General features: G+C 36.8%; 1 protein-coding gene across 3 annotated transcripts in view; it reads right to left on the bottom strand.

The window, feature by feature from the left end:
- The window catches only part of LOC117409576 (PH and SEC7 domain-containing protein 3), a 102,075-nt gene extending 88,206 nt beyond the window's left edge, over window positions 1-13,869 (bottom strand). Inside the window, exon 1 of one of the 3 annotated variants that reach the window (XM_034015836.3) lies at window positions 12,974-13,869. In XM_034015836.3, the coding sequence (XP_033871727.3) occupies window positions 12,974-13,795 (822 nt within the window). In that variant the 5' untranslated portion in view covers window positions 13,796-13,869. Of the gene's footprint in view, window positions 1-3,049; window positions 3,317-3,426; window positions 3,556-12,973 lie in introns of those variants that run through there. The other 2 variants (XM_034015838.3, XM_034015837.3) reach the window with 2 other exon arrangements.
- Window positions 13,870-14,690: the final 821 nt, after the last annotated feature.

Here is a 14,690-nt window from a genome sequence, read left to right as displayed (position 1 = left end):
AGGATATGTTACTGTTCAGTATGACAGTTACTGGTGGCTCAGGCTGGTGGTGTCTGCTGATCAGAAGAAACGGGAAGCTGAAATTAACTTCCTGCATCTCAATGGACCAGCACGACCATTCTGTTTCCCACACTGTCCAGATCAATTTATTGAAGACATGGGGGATGTGCTGACATCAGTGGAGCCAACAACTGCAACAGGAAGGACATACACCCTGAGAGACAAGGAGATGCCAAAGCATCAAAAGCCTTGACAGAGTGGCTACGAAGGAAAAGAGCAGCTTAGGTGAGTGGTGAATTGTGTTGCATGCAGAAATATAATGACAGAGACCTGAAAATGAAATGTCTACATTTCCAACACTTCTAACAATACGTTTTCTTTTCCAGGCTCAGTGATTCATTGGATTTGAACAGTGGTAGCTCCTGGGGCAGCATCACTTAAAATACCAAACAATCGCTGACAGAAGTACAACTGGTGGGGACAAAATTAAATGTGCACAATTCGGTATTGATTTAGATTTAATTCACCTGTATTTTGGATGTTAGAAATAATGTACTATACAGCATGCAACACTTCAGCAGTTTGCAATCTGCTGTACTTAGTGACTGTATTGGTAAATAATACATACTGTGAGAAGTTTATTGTGAACCCACCTGCACGGTTTACTCTAACATTAAAGAAGAATCCACACAACAGCACACTACAGAACTCCATTGCTTTGAGCCAGTTTTCATCAACCTGGGGGCAATTTAGTGCCGATGTGAAGAAAAACAAGTTTATGCATGACATTGAGATAATTTGCATCATATTAAAGTTTTATCTTGGCAATTCTTTCCGTGCAGCAAGAACCTTCCCAGCTGTTCTGTGAGACACTAAATTGTTTATGATTTTTGCAACAGAAATAAGAAGATTGAAAAAAACCTCCATGATGGTTAACTTTACCTGTAGGCCGTTCACATTCCGTAATCAAATTTAAAGAATACAAAAATCAAACACTGGTGTCGCTTTAAAAGTTAAAAATAAAAACACTAAATGTACTGCATGACCTTTAAACAATTGTTGGCTATTCAAAGGGGGTTTACAGTAAGCAAGTGAGTATACTGTACAGTAAGCCAGGCATTTGAAAAAGCTAAACGGAACAACAGTAGCAGTGGTTTGTTATTTAAACACTACATTTGTGTTTCTGTGCTGCACGCCCTGGACCCATAAGGCTCACATTGCAATTGTTCTACAGCAGGAACAACCCTGATAACAGAGCTGATGCCCTCACTTTTGGATTAAATATCGTCTAAGTAATAGAGGCCTGTTCAGCCCACGCTGGTTCCTAAAAGGAAAAGACGTGGACTACATCAGTTACAATACATACAGCAAACGAGGAGAGTGCTGGAATACATTTTAATGTTAAAATAAGCAACACAAGTGGATCTTCAACAGTTAAAAAAAGTTCCTTTGTATTCCAAGTCCATAAATACTGAATGCAGCAGAATTGTGTCATTAGAAATAATATCCACGGTAGGGCCAGTATTATCTTAAGATGTCTGGGTTAGTGTTTAATAAGTGGTTTGTGTTAAGTATGATACTGTACAGTACATTTGAGTTGCCAGTGATTTCAACAGCATATTGTCAGTCATACAGGTTGGTACAGATGGAGATGAGCTTTCTTTCTGTTTGGTTTTTAATATATGATTGTCAAAGCATATCTGAGTATACAGTCATATACACTGCGGAATAAAAGAATTCACATGCAATGTCTCCAATTAATATTAAAACAGACTGCCGGCATGATGTTCACAACTCTTTCAGCTGAACTACGTTTTACATCTTAGTACTGTTTCCCAATCTTAGCATATCCATAATCACAAGATGCCACCAAACATGCAAAGCACTGGGGAAAATGCCTGAGCTGTCAGAGGCAGAGCCGGTTCATAATGGGGATGTTTTCCCTACTAAGCTAAGTGCACAGATCCAAAGACACAGTTCAAACTGTCAAAACAGCGTTGTATGGTATCTGGGACAAAAGGAAACAAAATAATCCAGGCATGTACAGTAGTCATGCAAGAACGCATGCCCAGGGCTTAAAAACTGGGTATTAACAAAACAAATATATATATATATATATATATATATATATATATATATATATATATATATATTGTTTTGTATTATCAATTACTATATCCTGTTTATGTAACATGCTCTGATGTTATTCTACATTTAAAATAATGTGGCCCATTGCTACATAAAATAAAGATGCTCCATACTGTGAAGAAAGAATACCCTTATCATCATTTATTTAATAAGGCAAAGCCTGTCCTACAAAAGAATTAAATCCTGAAATTGACATGCAGTTGTGATGAAACTGATCAGAGCAAGTCCCTGTTGCCTAAACTGAGCTAACTGGGGGAGAAAAAAAAAAAAAAAACCTTAAGTGGAACGACCACTTGGGGAGAAATACTGAGGACTGTGTAACCAAGTTACAGAACGCGATTCTTTCTAACCACTCTGGTGACTGGAGAAGAACGCACGTTGTATTGCTACAACTACAGTATATGTTACGTTAGTTCTTCCTATGTTTCTTTTCCACCTTACATTTTATTCCATTATTTGCACATGTTTTAGGAATATGTGTAGACTAAATGTTCCAGGCTACCGTCCCTATACGACCGTACATACTGACATGAAAACAGATCCCTTGCAACTTTTATTATACGACTAGGTTAATGTTGATTACGCAAACTTAAGTGACACATCTCTACTTCTTTTCACCAGCCCTGAGCATTAGTCTTTTGTAAATTTCCAATCAGGAGAATATAACAGATTACTGTTGTGTGTTGTATTTATTATATAACTACAAATAACAAAAAATAAATAAATAAACTACCACATCCATTTTTTACCAAGATCACAGTATTTATTTTATAATACAAAATGGAAGAAAGCTGCCTTACACACAACGTTACAACTTTAGTAGCTGCAGAACTTAAACCACGAGTCTCAATTTACAAGAAGGTAAAAGTACGGTAAATAAATAATGCAGAAAGTGGCTTACCCCATCATTGCCCTCTTCCATATCCCTTGACGTAATATCTGACTGCCAGCTTTTTGCATTCACTGTGTAGACCGGTCTAACAGCACCACTTTTTAATTGCTCACATCTCTTAGCCGCATAAAGAGACCCATTTCTTGCTAAACATACAAAAGTCTCGCAGTGTTCCTTCCAGGCAATGCTGGCCTACATTTTAATCGTGACATACGAAACATTGTCAGATTACCTCCGGCAATGTCAGTAAAGTAAGGAAGAGAAGGGGTAGGCGTGACAGTTCACTCCAGGAGAATTCAAGGGCTGTGAGGAGAGACTATGCATTTTTCTGGAGCCTTAGGTATATTGGTGACAGTATTCTTTTCATGGGCAAAAAGGGTACTTACCGAACATATCTCTCCTTCAGATTTCAGTATTGCCTCTTCGTTTACGATTTAGTGTGGTTTTTCCACCTTTACACTTTGACCGGCTTGTTTATCTTGACATCTTTGTTTTTCTAACTCCACTCCCCCTCAGACATAGTGACACTTGGTACATTCCTATAAAAAAAAATGCTTCCAAATTATACCTTTCCCCCAACAAGGGCTTACTTTGACGGTTTTGCAGTGAATTGCAGACACGTTTTTTGACGGTACTAGAGGTCTAAACGGCAGGACTGAAATAATGAATGGGTTTGTTATGTTTTTTTAAACTAAAGATTTGGAACCGAGAAAACCAGGATACTGTTGTGTTGTGGCTATGTCCTCAGTGGATAAGAATGTAAGCGACTGAAACCCATTTCCTGTCTACATTGTAAAATTACAGCATTACATTGAATTTAATTCAGTGATTATACACCGGGAATCACCAGCAACTGTTAATTCTATAGTGTAATTGATGCACTAAATTTGAAATCCATGTTTTAAATTAAAGAACAAAAGCCAAAAGAGCCTGAACACAGCAAGATAATGTGTCCAGTGTTACAAAAATGGATTTTACAACCTTGATTTATATCTCCAGAACATTCAGGTGTTAAGGAGTTGAGAACGACTGTCAATACTGCTGTACCATATACAATTTCTGAGGCTTGTAAAATGGTGCCTCACGTCATCAGATGCTGAAATCAAGGCGCACTGATATCTGGAGTGATGAAACTGGGACAAGGAGAAGTTCAGTTCAAAACGAAACGCACACATGTTAATAAAATCAGACCTGCCAAGTCTCCCGATATAGAGCGTGACCTCACGTCTCCAGGTGAGACTCAAGAAACTCCCCATAATTTAGATTGACAATTGTAATGCATTATTACATAAGTGCGTTTTCTCTAAAGCGCCCGCTCGCTCGCTTGTTCCCTCAATAGGGGATACAGTAAAAAAAAAAAAAAAGGTATATAAAATGTATATACACACACCTACACATATACTCACACATACTGTCTCGCATATATATATATATATATATATATATATATATATATATATATATATATATATATATATATAGCACAGCTGCCCCATGTAAAATGTACCTTGTGTTTATAAGAAACAAACACATAACGTTCATGCTAACGCTATGTCTTCTGTGGGTACGCTCCAAATTGAGCTGATTCTGTTTCATAATTAAACTCAGAAAAGGCTGTTCATTACAAAACAATCTTTGTGTTTAGCTTCATATCTTGCCCGAGCCTATTTCTGGTCCCCTTAATTTTAATTCAAACAAAGCTGACAAATGATGTGAATTGTTCATCTGCGGTCCTACTTTTAACTCGCATTTCGTGTTAATTTAACGTTGTGCTTTTGTTATTTTCCCCACTAGTTTATCAGAGATGTCATCACACATTATTTATTTTTTAATCATCCAAATTACGATAATATCCATCACGGAGTATACACAGATAGCTGAAGTCCTTCAGGCCCCTGTTCTGAGTAATTTTGCCAAACATATCAAAGAGTATTTGGGGTTACTGGAGGATACAAAAACAATGAAGTTTGGTATTACAGGGTCCACACTTCTGACAAACCAGCAGATGCGATCTAATTTAGAGGTGGTCTCGAGTACGGTACTATTAGACCCTGTGTGTAGAGCCTAACGGTATTTAGCACCTTTAATTCACTATTTATCTATTAAAACCGAACATACCTGAGGTACATTTGCATAGTGATTGTGTCATTAAACAAATATCACAGATAAAAAAGTATAGTCTAAAGCTTTGTTTCACCTAGAGGTGCTTGTATGGAATAATGTTAAAGTGCTACATCTTGACATCCAGTCAGTGATTCAATGTGCAATTAAAACCATCTCCCTGAAGCTAAAAGAAAGTGTCCTGTTTTAAAGTGAAATATACAGGGTCTAGGCTTGTATTACATTAATGATACGTTTGGGACTCATAAAAAAGTAGTTTACAACAGGCTGAACACATTAAGCAGCATGTGTTGTGCCAAAGAACAACTATGGTTTAAAAAAAGGACAGAAATAGCTCTGGTGTGTATGCATGCTGAGCAGAATTTGAGAGGAATCTGCTTATTCTGCATACTGTACATGTAAGGACATCTGTTTCATAAACAGTGCAGGAGCTAAACAATCATTTGGCTTCACTTAGAAGTTACGTCACTGATCATTTTAAACACACAGGGCTAGATTCTCAAAGCGCTTTACTACTAATAGTGATCCGCACAATTTTTTCAGAGATGAAAAAAACACCCAATAAAGTTACCAAACAAGATGCCTGTAAAGTCAACCAACACCAGTTTTTAATTTGCTTTAGAGTTGTATGTGATGTCTTTTCTTCACAGAAGGGCTTGCATGTGTAAATGAGGAACAAACAAATAAAAGGGGAACAGCACTGCAATGGAGTTTGAGCTTCCTTTTTGTGATTTGTTTTTTAATTGATTGGCCTGGAGAAATCAGTACTGGATAAAGAACAGGTTATAATGGGTCTCTGTATTGCTAGTATGATACCTATTTTATCCTTCACTTTTTGGTAGCATTCGCTGGTTCGGTGATGGCCTCCTGAATCCAACCCAAACCAAATTCACAGGATGCCCATCTAAACCCTTTTCCCAAAGAAACAAAGACGTAAACTGTAGAACTGTGCTATTGACAGTATGCCCACGTCCCTCATAATGCCCTACCTGCAGCTTCCGCACACTCAATAACCAATCAGCCAGCTCACCTCAGCTGACTAGCCAATAAGATGCTACAGCCACATCTCTCAATCACTCGTCTGCAATGCAGCTTCCCTGAAGCGAACACTGTTACACAGGGCAGATATGCTGTCTTCGAAAACAGCTACAGTCCCACAGAACCCTAGGGGGCATGTTTACCCTTCTCTGGGCATTGCACTAGATGTGGTTATGGGTTTGCAAGTAAATTGTTTAACAGCTTAAAACTAAGTAAAATGTATTCTGGGTGAGTAAAATATAACAGCCTTTAAATCGAGTACTTTTGATAAATGCATACTTTCAGTGGTAACTTGAGTATGTATTAACCATTACTTTTAAAGTGGAATATTTTCATTTTACAAAAAAAAATGATTCACTCAAATTTTCCATAGACAGCAAGAACTTCCAGCTACAAGTAACAAAAAGCAACAATATAATTCTAGTCGTTCTTCCATGGTAAATATTCTTCTAGTATCTGTTATTTGACAGAAAAACCTAGATTGCTTGATCAAAATCATACAGAAATCAATGTTTACACTCAAATAGGAAATGCAAAAACCTCATATACTGCCTCATATAGACATTTTAAAATTAATTATAGAGTCCCAGCCGAGACTGCATGGCAGGCAGAAAACAGAAGGACAGGTCAAGCAGATCTTTAAAAGAGAAAGTATAGGAGATGTGTTGTTAGTTAACAAATATGTAAAAATACAGGGTTAAATGTCTAGAATATACACAATATTTCTGTGGTCTGTTTCAAATACCAGTACCTAAAAACCAAAACAGGAAATATCCCAGGAATGCCATTCTATATATTTAAACTCTGCAAATTTATAATGACACCCTTCATTGCTTCTTGAATAAGGTAAATATACCATGGAGGGAGCTAGTATTTACACTGGCAAATATCCTAAAGTCCACACCTATAAGCTAAATAACAGCTTATATTTTTATATATGCATAGTCAGTCTTGAGATAACATGCCAGATTTGAACAAGATTTGATTCAGTTTTGAAATGCATTTGTGCCATTCGACTTATTCTTACAGTATACATGCAAGAAGAGAAGACATAACTTTAAACCATTCCCAGTAAATTCCAGGGCACCTTGTTGTACATTCCAAACAAGTCATTCACAATCTAGAGCCCCCTTCACACTGGCACTCCTACCGGTGTTCGGACCCAGGTTCTGGCTACCCAGGTCACAATCCCACGTAGTGTGAAACCACGTACCCGGGTCGTACCCGGGTTGACCCGGGTCCCAGAGACCCACCTCAGGATGTGGGTCGACACGCTTTGACCCGGGTTGAGCGAGACAAAATGCATGACGGCCTTTCATAAGCTGACAAAATAACAAACAGCTACGCCAGCGTGAAGGTTTCACATCCGTAAGGAATATTTCTGTTTAGCCATATTTTTGTTGATTGAGACACAGCATGAGCCAGAGTGCAGCAAGGATGAAGAAATATTTGCTCTAATCAACGTTTGGGCCGACGGTTCAATCCAGAGAAGCTTGGATGGAAGCTTCTGTAACAAGCTGGTTTCCATGGCATTGATACGCACATTGTGTTTTTGCGTCTGTCACCCAGGTCAACCCTGCTTTATCAAAAGCAGTGTGAAATCGCGTAGCCAACCCTCATAACACCGGGTCCTGACCCCGGTTGGTTCTGACCCAGGTAGAGCATGCCAGTGTGAAAGGGGCTTAAGCTGCACCATAAGTATATTTGGAGGCTTTCAAATGATAGCAATGACTTGCATAAAAGAAGCATCAGCCACATCATTGCATGCATGAATATTTTATGTTATGTATTAAAAAATAAAAGTCTGTTTCAAGTAAACATGCTGACGAGGTCTGTTGAAGTGAGAAAGTTTTAAACCATTTCACCCACTAATATACCGGTACTTTTGCATTCTTGCTCAAATGCTACTCTGTAACACATGTGTCATTTAAAATGGAATCAAATGCATCTCTTTCAAAACAATCCAAAATCAAGAAATTATATCTGACATCTTGAATTATCTACGCCTCTGGAATCCTAGTTGCCAGCCCCTTTTGCTTACTTTCAGATTCCAAAGAAATCAAGTGATTTTTTCACTCTGCAGACCCCACTTTCTTCTTCATACTGTTACTATGAGGACAGAAGAGTTGAAAGGTCACCACTCGAGTCCCCATAGTAACAGTATGAAGAAGGTACCACATCATGTGATTTATTTGGAATAAGAAACCACTCAAAAGGAGCAAACAACTAGAATTCCATAATTTTAGATAATTACAGGTGGCTTCAGATGAAACAATATCCAATATTGAATCAATAGAGCAAATAGCCACTCAGAAAGTTAAGAGGATGGCGAAAATAAATGCAATTACAGTATATTTGAATCATCTTAAAAATGTAAATGTTTTGTAGTATCTGTGAACCTTTCACAGAAGAGGCTACATTTTAAATGTCTTAGTTAATAATTCTAATTTAAAGATGTATTGTTTGCCAGTTTCATAATTTTTCTCAATATGTTTTCTGTTTTTAATGACTGATCCAGTTTTCTTTATTCTTTCAATTGTAATTTTCACAGCCTCATACTACAGTAGAGGGCGACATTTTACTGCAAGCTAACATATGCTGCAGAGCCAGGGTAAGATAACAAAAAGATTGTACTTAAAATGTCAAACCTCATCCCAAGTGTGACCGCAAGATCAGTTCCTCTATGTTCTTGTTACTCTCAATGTTAATTCATGTTATACACGCAACCTTCTATCGCTATTACTCATATTACAGTTTGTAGACTTATGACTGAAGATAGAATTTTAATAATTCAATATTGCTTAAACTAATTGAGGGGTTTCAGCACTCTAAAGAAACAGGGAAGTGTAGTGGAGATAACCAAAACAAGTCCAGTAGAGAGTCAATTATCCAAACTAACTGGGACCGATATACTAGTTTGCATAATTGATTTGTATGGATAAGGTATTAATAACAATTACTGTACCTTTAATAGGTACTGTACCTTCAAGGGCAGCAGTGTGTAGTAGTGGTTAGGGCACTGGACTCTTGACTGGAGAGTCATGGGTTCAATCCCAGGCGAGGGACACTGCTGCTGTACCCTTGAGCAAGATACTTTACTTAGATTGCTCCAGTAAAAACTCAGCTGTATAAATGGGTAATTGTATGTAAAAAATAATGTGTAAAAAAATAATGTCATTGTATGTAAAAATAATGTGATATCTTGTAACAAATGTAAGTCGCCCTGGATAAGGGCGTCTGCTAAGAAATAAATAAATAATAATAAAAAAAAAAAAATAATAATAATAATAATAATAATAATAATAATAATAATAATGTATTGAAAAAAGTTAACATTCACAAGTAATTAGTACATAAGTACCTACTGATTATATATAACTAATAACCTCTTTACAAATCATTAAATTAATGCAATTAAGTAAAAACTTTAACACCCACAGTTAAAGGGTACATAAGGACCTTTTTATTTTATTGTGTTACATGTTCATGGGAATCCATCTTGAGGCAGGGAATGCAATTTAAAAGCTTAAAAAAGTGGTCAAAATGTAAAAAAAATAAACATTAAACAATACACACACTTTACGTAAACAGTTGTAGCAACACATGGGAACATGTAACACAATAAAATAAAAAGGTCCTTATGTACCCTTTAAGGTAATGAAATACTGTAATTAAATGTACCATATACCAAACCTTGAAAATCATCAAAGAATACAATTCAGTACAACTTTGAATCATCAAAGAATACAATTAGGTACAACTTTGACACATTACAGAATTTTAGGAATCATTAAACTTCAAAAATTAAGTAAAATGCTTCTATACTTTGATACCAGACATCAGATACTTCTATACTTTGATACTAGACATCAGAAATGAGATTCCACAGACACATTCTATTGAGGAGGACTCCTTGCACAATTTTCCAACTATACCTATAAAGGCTACTATGGGGGCTTTTTCTTTGATTACCTTACAGGAACTGACAGAGCTAGTTCAACATATGAGAGCTACTACATGCTCTCTTGATCCTATCCCTACAAAACTATTAAAATATGTTCTTGGTGTTATTAATACCCACATTTTAAAAATTATAAATGGTTCACTTTCCTCCGGTATAGTTCCTGCAGCACTTAAGGTAGCTGTGTCGATAGTTGTGTAAGGTAGTTGTGAACGATCTGCTGATAAGCTCTGACTCGGGCTTTCCATCAGTATTAATTCTTTTTGATCTAAGTGCTGCCTTTGATACTGTGCTGTATACTGTACTAGTAGCTAACATCCCTGGCCACAGTTGTAAAAACAAAATTAAAGCGATTTAGGGTAGACCGATCCTAAATTATGACATGTGTACATGTGTGCATCTGTAACGGGGGTAATTAATACTTTTTCACTCAAATAGGATTTTTACATACAGTACATGCAAAGAGGCGCAGTGTGTGGGAGCGCATGGGGTAATCTCACCCCCAAGTTTGAAGGACAAAGGAAAAGGAACAGCTGTTTGCTCAAGGAAGCACCTGTACATTTCAAACTGACTGGAATGACAAAATGTAAATACCAAAACAACGTTGGGTCCTCTCCTAATGCAATATTACATTTTACAAAATTGTGTTCAATACACTTTCATTTTCACGGTACTGATCCTCAGTGCCTTATTTGAAATCCATAATATTGCAGTGACCAGTAGAGTTTTACTTCTAGCTCTGAGGTTTGAGATTTTACCATTGTTAAAAATACTTTCCTCATCATTGCTATAACTTATAATAAGAGTATATAAGGTATCTGTGCTAGTATTATGAAAAATATTGTATCAGGCCGGTATTAAGGCTACTGTTAAGATGCCTTCTAGATCTAAATAAAACATTTTTGTCCTATTCTTGGCATAGGGAAGAACTCACTTCAGTCAGAATTGAATCCTACAAAATCAATGTCAAGGATGTCGAATTAGAAACTCTAGGGAGGCCTAAAATGGAGCATTCAGCTTTTACTATTAATAGTTACATTATATAAATGTAACTTACATTTCATGCAGTCTTGAGTGGTAACTGTTTATATTTAATTGATTTATAATTTCTTGTCATTTAAATGATTGATTTGATTTGATTTGATTGCTTGATTGATTTTTGGTTGTTGGAATAGTGTATTTGGTAATACCATAGTGTATTCTAATATTACTTTTAAATAAGGACATGACATAAAACAATTACAGTATGTAAAAAAATATATTGCATTTAATTGCTCTTTTATTGTACGAGTTTGTTTTTCCTCAACTCTTTTGTTGTTATTTGTTGTGACTTTAGCATAGTTACCAAGTCCATTTTAATACAAAGCAACAAACCCTTGATGCAGCAAATATAAAGACAGGAAGGGAAGCAGTGTAGGGTCGGGCCAAACATTAAAACCATAAATTACAGCAACACAAAAGCAACTTCCTTCAAGTAATAGAAAAACTACATCAAAGTATGGGACTGAATTTACCTTTTTCTTTAAATGCACTAGTTTTTTGTGCTTTTAAATAACAACGTTCCAAACAGCTCCACAGCATGCTAATCCTTTATGAAAATGAACCATTGCAACACTAGTTTTCATTCTCAAGATTAAGAGCATAATAAGGATAATATATTTGCACAATTACCTCACAGTTTCCATATACTTATTGTATGTCTAAAAACATCTACGAATAATATTCTCTGACACCTGATATGTTCTATTTTTGAATACAGCTAAATGGAAAGCAGATTGAATTGCAATCAGTCTGTTAGGACACATACTATAGCATGCATTCTTTTAAAATGATAGGGAGTTTAATGCATGTAAAGTACAACCTGTATATTTAGTTGCGCACAGGTGTCACAAAGGATATAATAAAGGATATGTCTAAGAATCGAACTGTATAAAAAATAAGGGCAAGCATGCTCCTTGGAAAATCATTTCGAAGAAAATATAAATATGCATAGCTCTTCTTTCTTGTACTGTACCAGTATTCATTTATCTATGAGTGGATGGATAACAGGTGTAAGGAGTAAATTACATGAATAGGGTTCCCTGAACCCTGTTAGGAACTGTGTGGACAAAAACCTAAACTTGACCAAAATCCTGCCACGCACAGAGGGGTTTGCTCCAAAGTCTTTCTGAATCATTACCAGACAGGAATGAAGACCGGACGACTCTCATTATATCAATCGTTATATCTAGGTGGGAGCTGTGGAGCTTTATCTTTTTGGACTAGTGCTGTGTTCTCATTAAATGACTCACCAGTGTAGAAGATTGGGGGGTGGGAGTGGGGAGAGGGGGGACCTGATGAGCCATTAAACTAGCCAAAAACTTCATGCAAATAAAGTGCTTCTGTGCATTTATGTAGCAACCCTTTTCATAAAAGGGTTTAAAACTATATCCACAATAATTAATAAAGCAACCAACTATCCAAAAGGGCTTTAGTTTGTCTTGAAGAATAAAAAAGAATATATATATATATATATATATATATATATATATATATATATATATATATATAAAATAATAAAATATATTAAATAATAAAACTATATATATATATATATATATATATATATATATATATATATATATATATATATATATAAAACTAATCAAATATATATATATATATATATATATATATATATATATATATATATATATATATATATTTGACTAGTTTTGTTAGCCAAACTAAAGACTAAAGCACAATATTGTATAAATTCTCTTTTTTTTACACCTTTTGCATAAATTAAGACATAGGCCAGTATGCTGTCTTACCGTCTGAAGTGTCCTAGGGCTGGGTGAAACACTCTTTATTGTGCACGGCTGCTGCGAGACAGGTGAGGTGGTGATAGGGTTAGTATCTCCTGTTTTTTTATATACTCCAGTTAATTGGGCCGATCTTTCCATGACGGCAGATGTAAACGTTTTGCTTTCGGGGCTTTTGTAGAAAAGTGGTGTGTCCACCAGCGTCGGCTTATTGACTTCCACTTTCCACCAGATTCCATCCTTTTTTGTGGTGGTGGAGACGGGTGGGCTCCATGCTTTGGAGATGTAACCCCTGGTTGTTGGAGACTGAGTGGTCAAGGAGTTTGAATGCTTCGAGGGATTATCACTTTCTTCAGCCTCTGTGCTCAGTCCAGGACTTTGAATTCCAGTCTCGGGTCTGTCTGTAGTCACTGCTGAATGCAAGAAGTTTGCTTTTTCGCAGTTCACTACACCAGTAGGTACTGAATGGGAAACTGGAGTCCCACTCCTAACCGGAGGAGCTGTTTGGCTTGCATCGCTCATTTCTGTGCCACTGCTGTTAAGGTGTGACCGCATGGGAAACTTCAGTGTTTTCTCCAGGTTCCTGTGACCACGGTCGCTGTCCAGCCCACTGCAGAGACAATCTGAGCTGTTGCTGTTCAGGCAGGCGGCTGCTGGCTTTCTGGAGTCACACACTGTGGCTGACTCATTTCTTGAGATGTCTGGGGAAAGCCTTTCCTCCCAACCAGCTGCGCAGGCTGTGTTGGCAGGACGTGTTTGAGCAGATGCCTTGGTTGGTGACTGCAGTTGGATAAAGAGGAAGGAAGTCTTGACCTGATGATGATCATCCATTTCCTCTACATGAGATTTATCTCTCAACTGATTTTGCAGAGGGAGGCAGGACAAAATCCAGCTATAGAAGGTGAAAAAAAAGACCAGCGGGATATATTCCAGAATGCTTCATTTTGGTTTTGAATGTTAACCTAAAAAAAAAAAAAAGAGCAAAAAATGAAGCGTGCCGTATTTAATTTAACACCTTAGTGTCTGATTTTGCAATAAAAGTCTTTTAATATGTATGGATTTGGTTTTTAATAGTAGAAGTTCTTTATTGAGGTTGAGGTGATCCTGAGATCACAGGAGGCTATGTACTGTACTTGGTGGTCCCTTGGTTTTATACACCATGACCCCCAAAATATGAGTATATCATTGTTCATTATTTTGAATGATTAATCCAGCAGTGTACAAATAGGTGAACCTCATACAAAAGTAACAGGACAGACTTGCTGAGGGATATTGTATGTACAGTATATATGTACAGTCCTCCCGTAAACCCACATCTTCTCACTCATACCACTTAGAATGACATAAGCTCCTTGCGTAGTGTAATTTAATGCTTGCTTGCCCTTTCAAAGTCTTTGATTTTGGTCACATTCACATGAAATGGAGCAGACACAGGCTGCTTAACCAGGTATGAGGCAGACAGGTTTATGACATGAACCAGTGAGCTAGTCCAATACTGCTGGCAAAGCCTGCTTTCTGTTAGCACTGAACCTACAATAAGTATAGTACATGGATACGGGCAAAATAAAAACATCTCAAAGTATGGTGTCTCTATCATGAGAAAACAAAAAATCTAAAGACCTTGGTCAATATCAGGATCAGTGACACACTTGGCCTGTAGTGTTACCTTGCATAAATGCATCATTTCCTGAAATGGTCTCAGAGATATGAGGTGGTGTGACTGGAA

Source organism: Acipenser ruthenus, chromosome 2 (genome assembly GCF_902713425.1).
Source record: "Acipenser ruthenus chromosome 2, fAciRut3.2 maternal haplotype, whole genome shotgun sequence".
Lineage (NCBI taxonomy): Eukaryota > Metazoa > Chordata > Actinopteri > Acipenseriformes > Acipenseridae > Acipenser > Acipenser ruthenus.
Note: the sequence above shows the minus strand (reverse complement) of the source record. Positions and strands in the feature narration are given on the sequence as shown.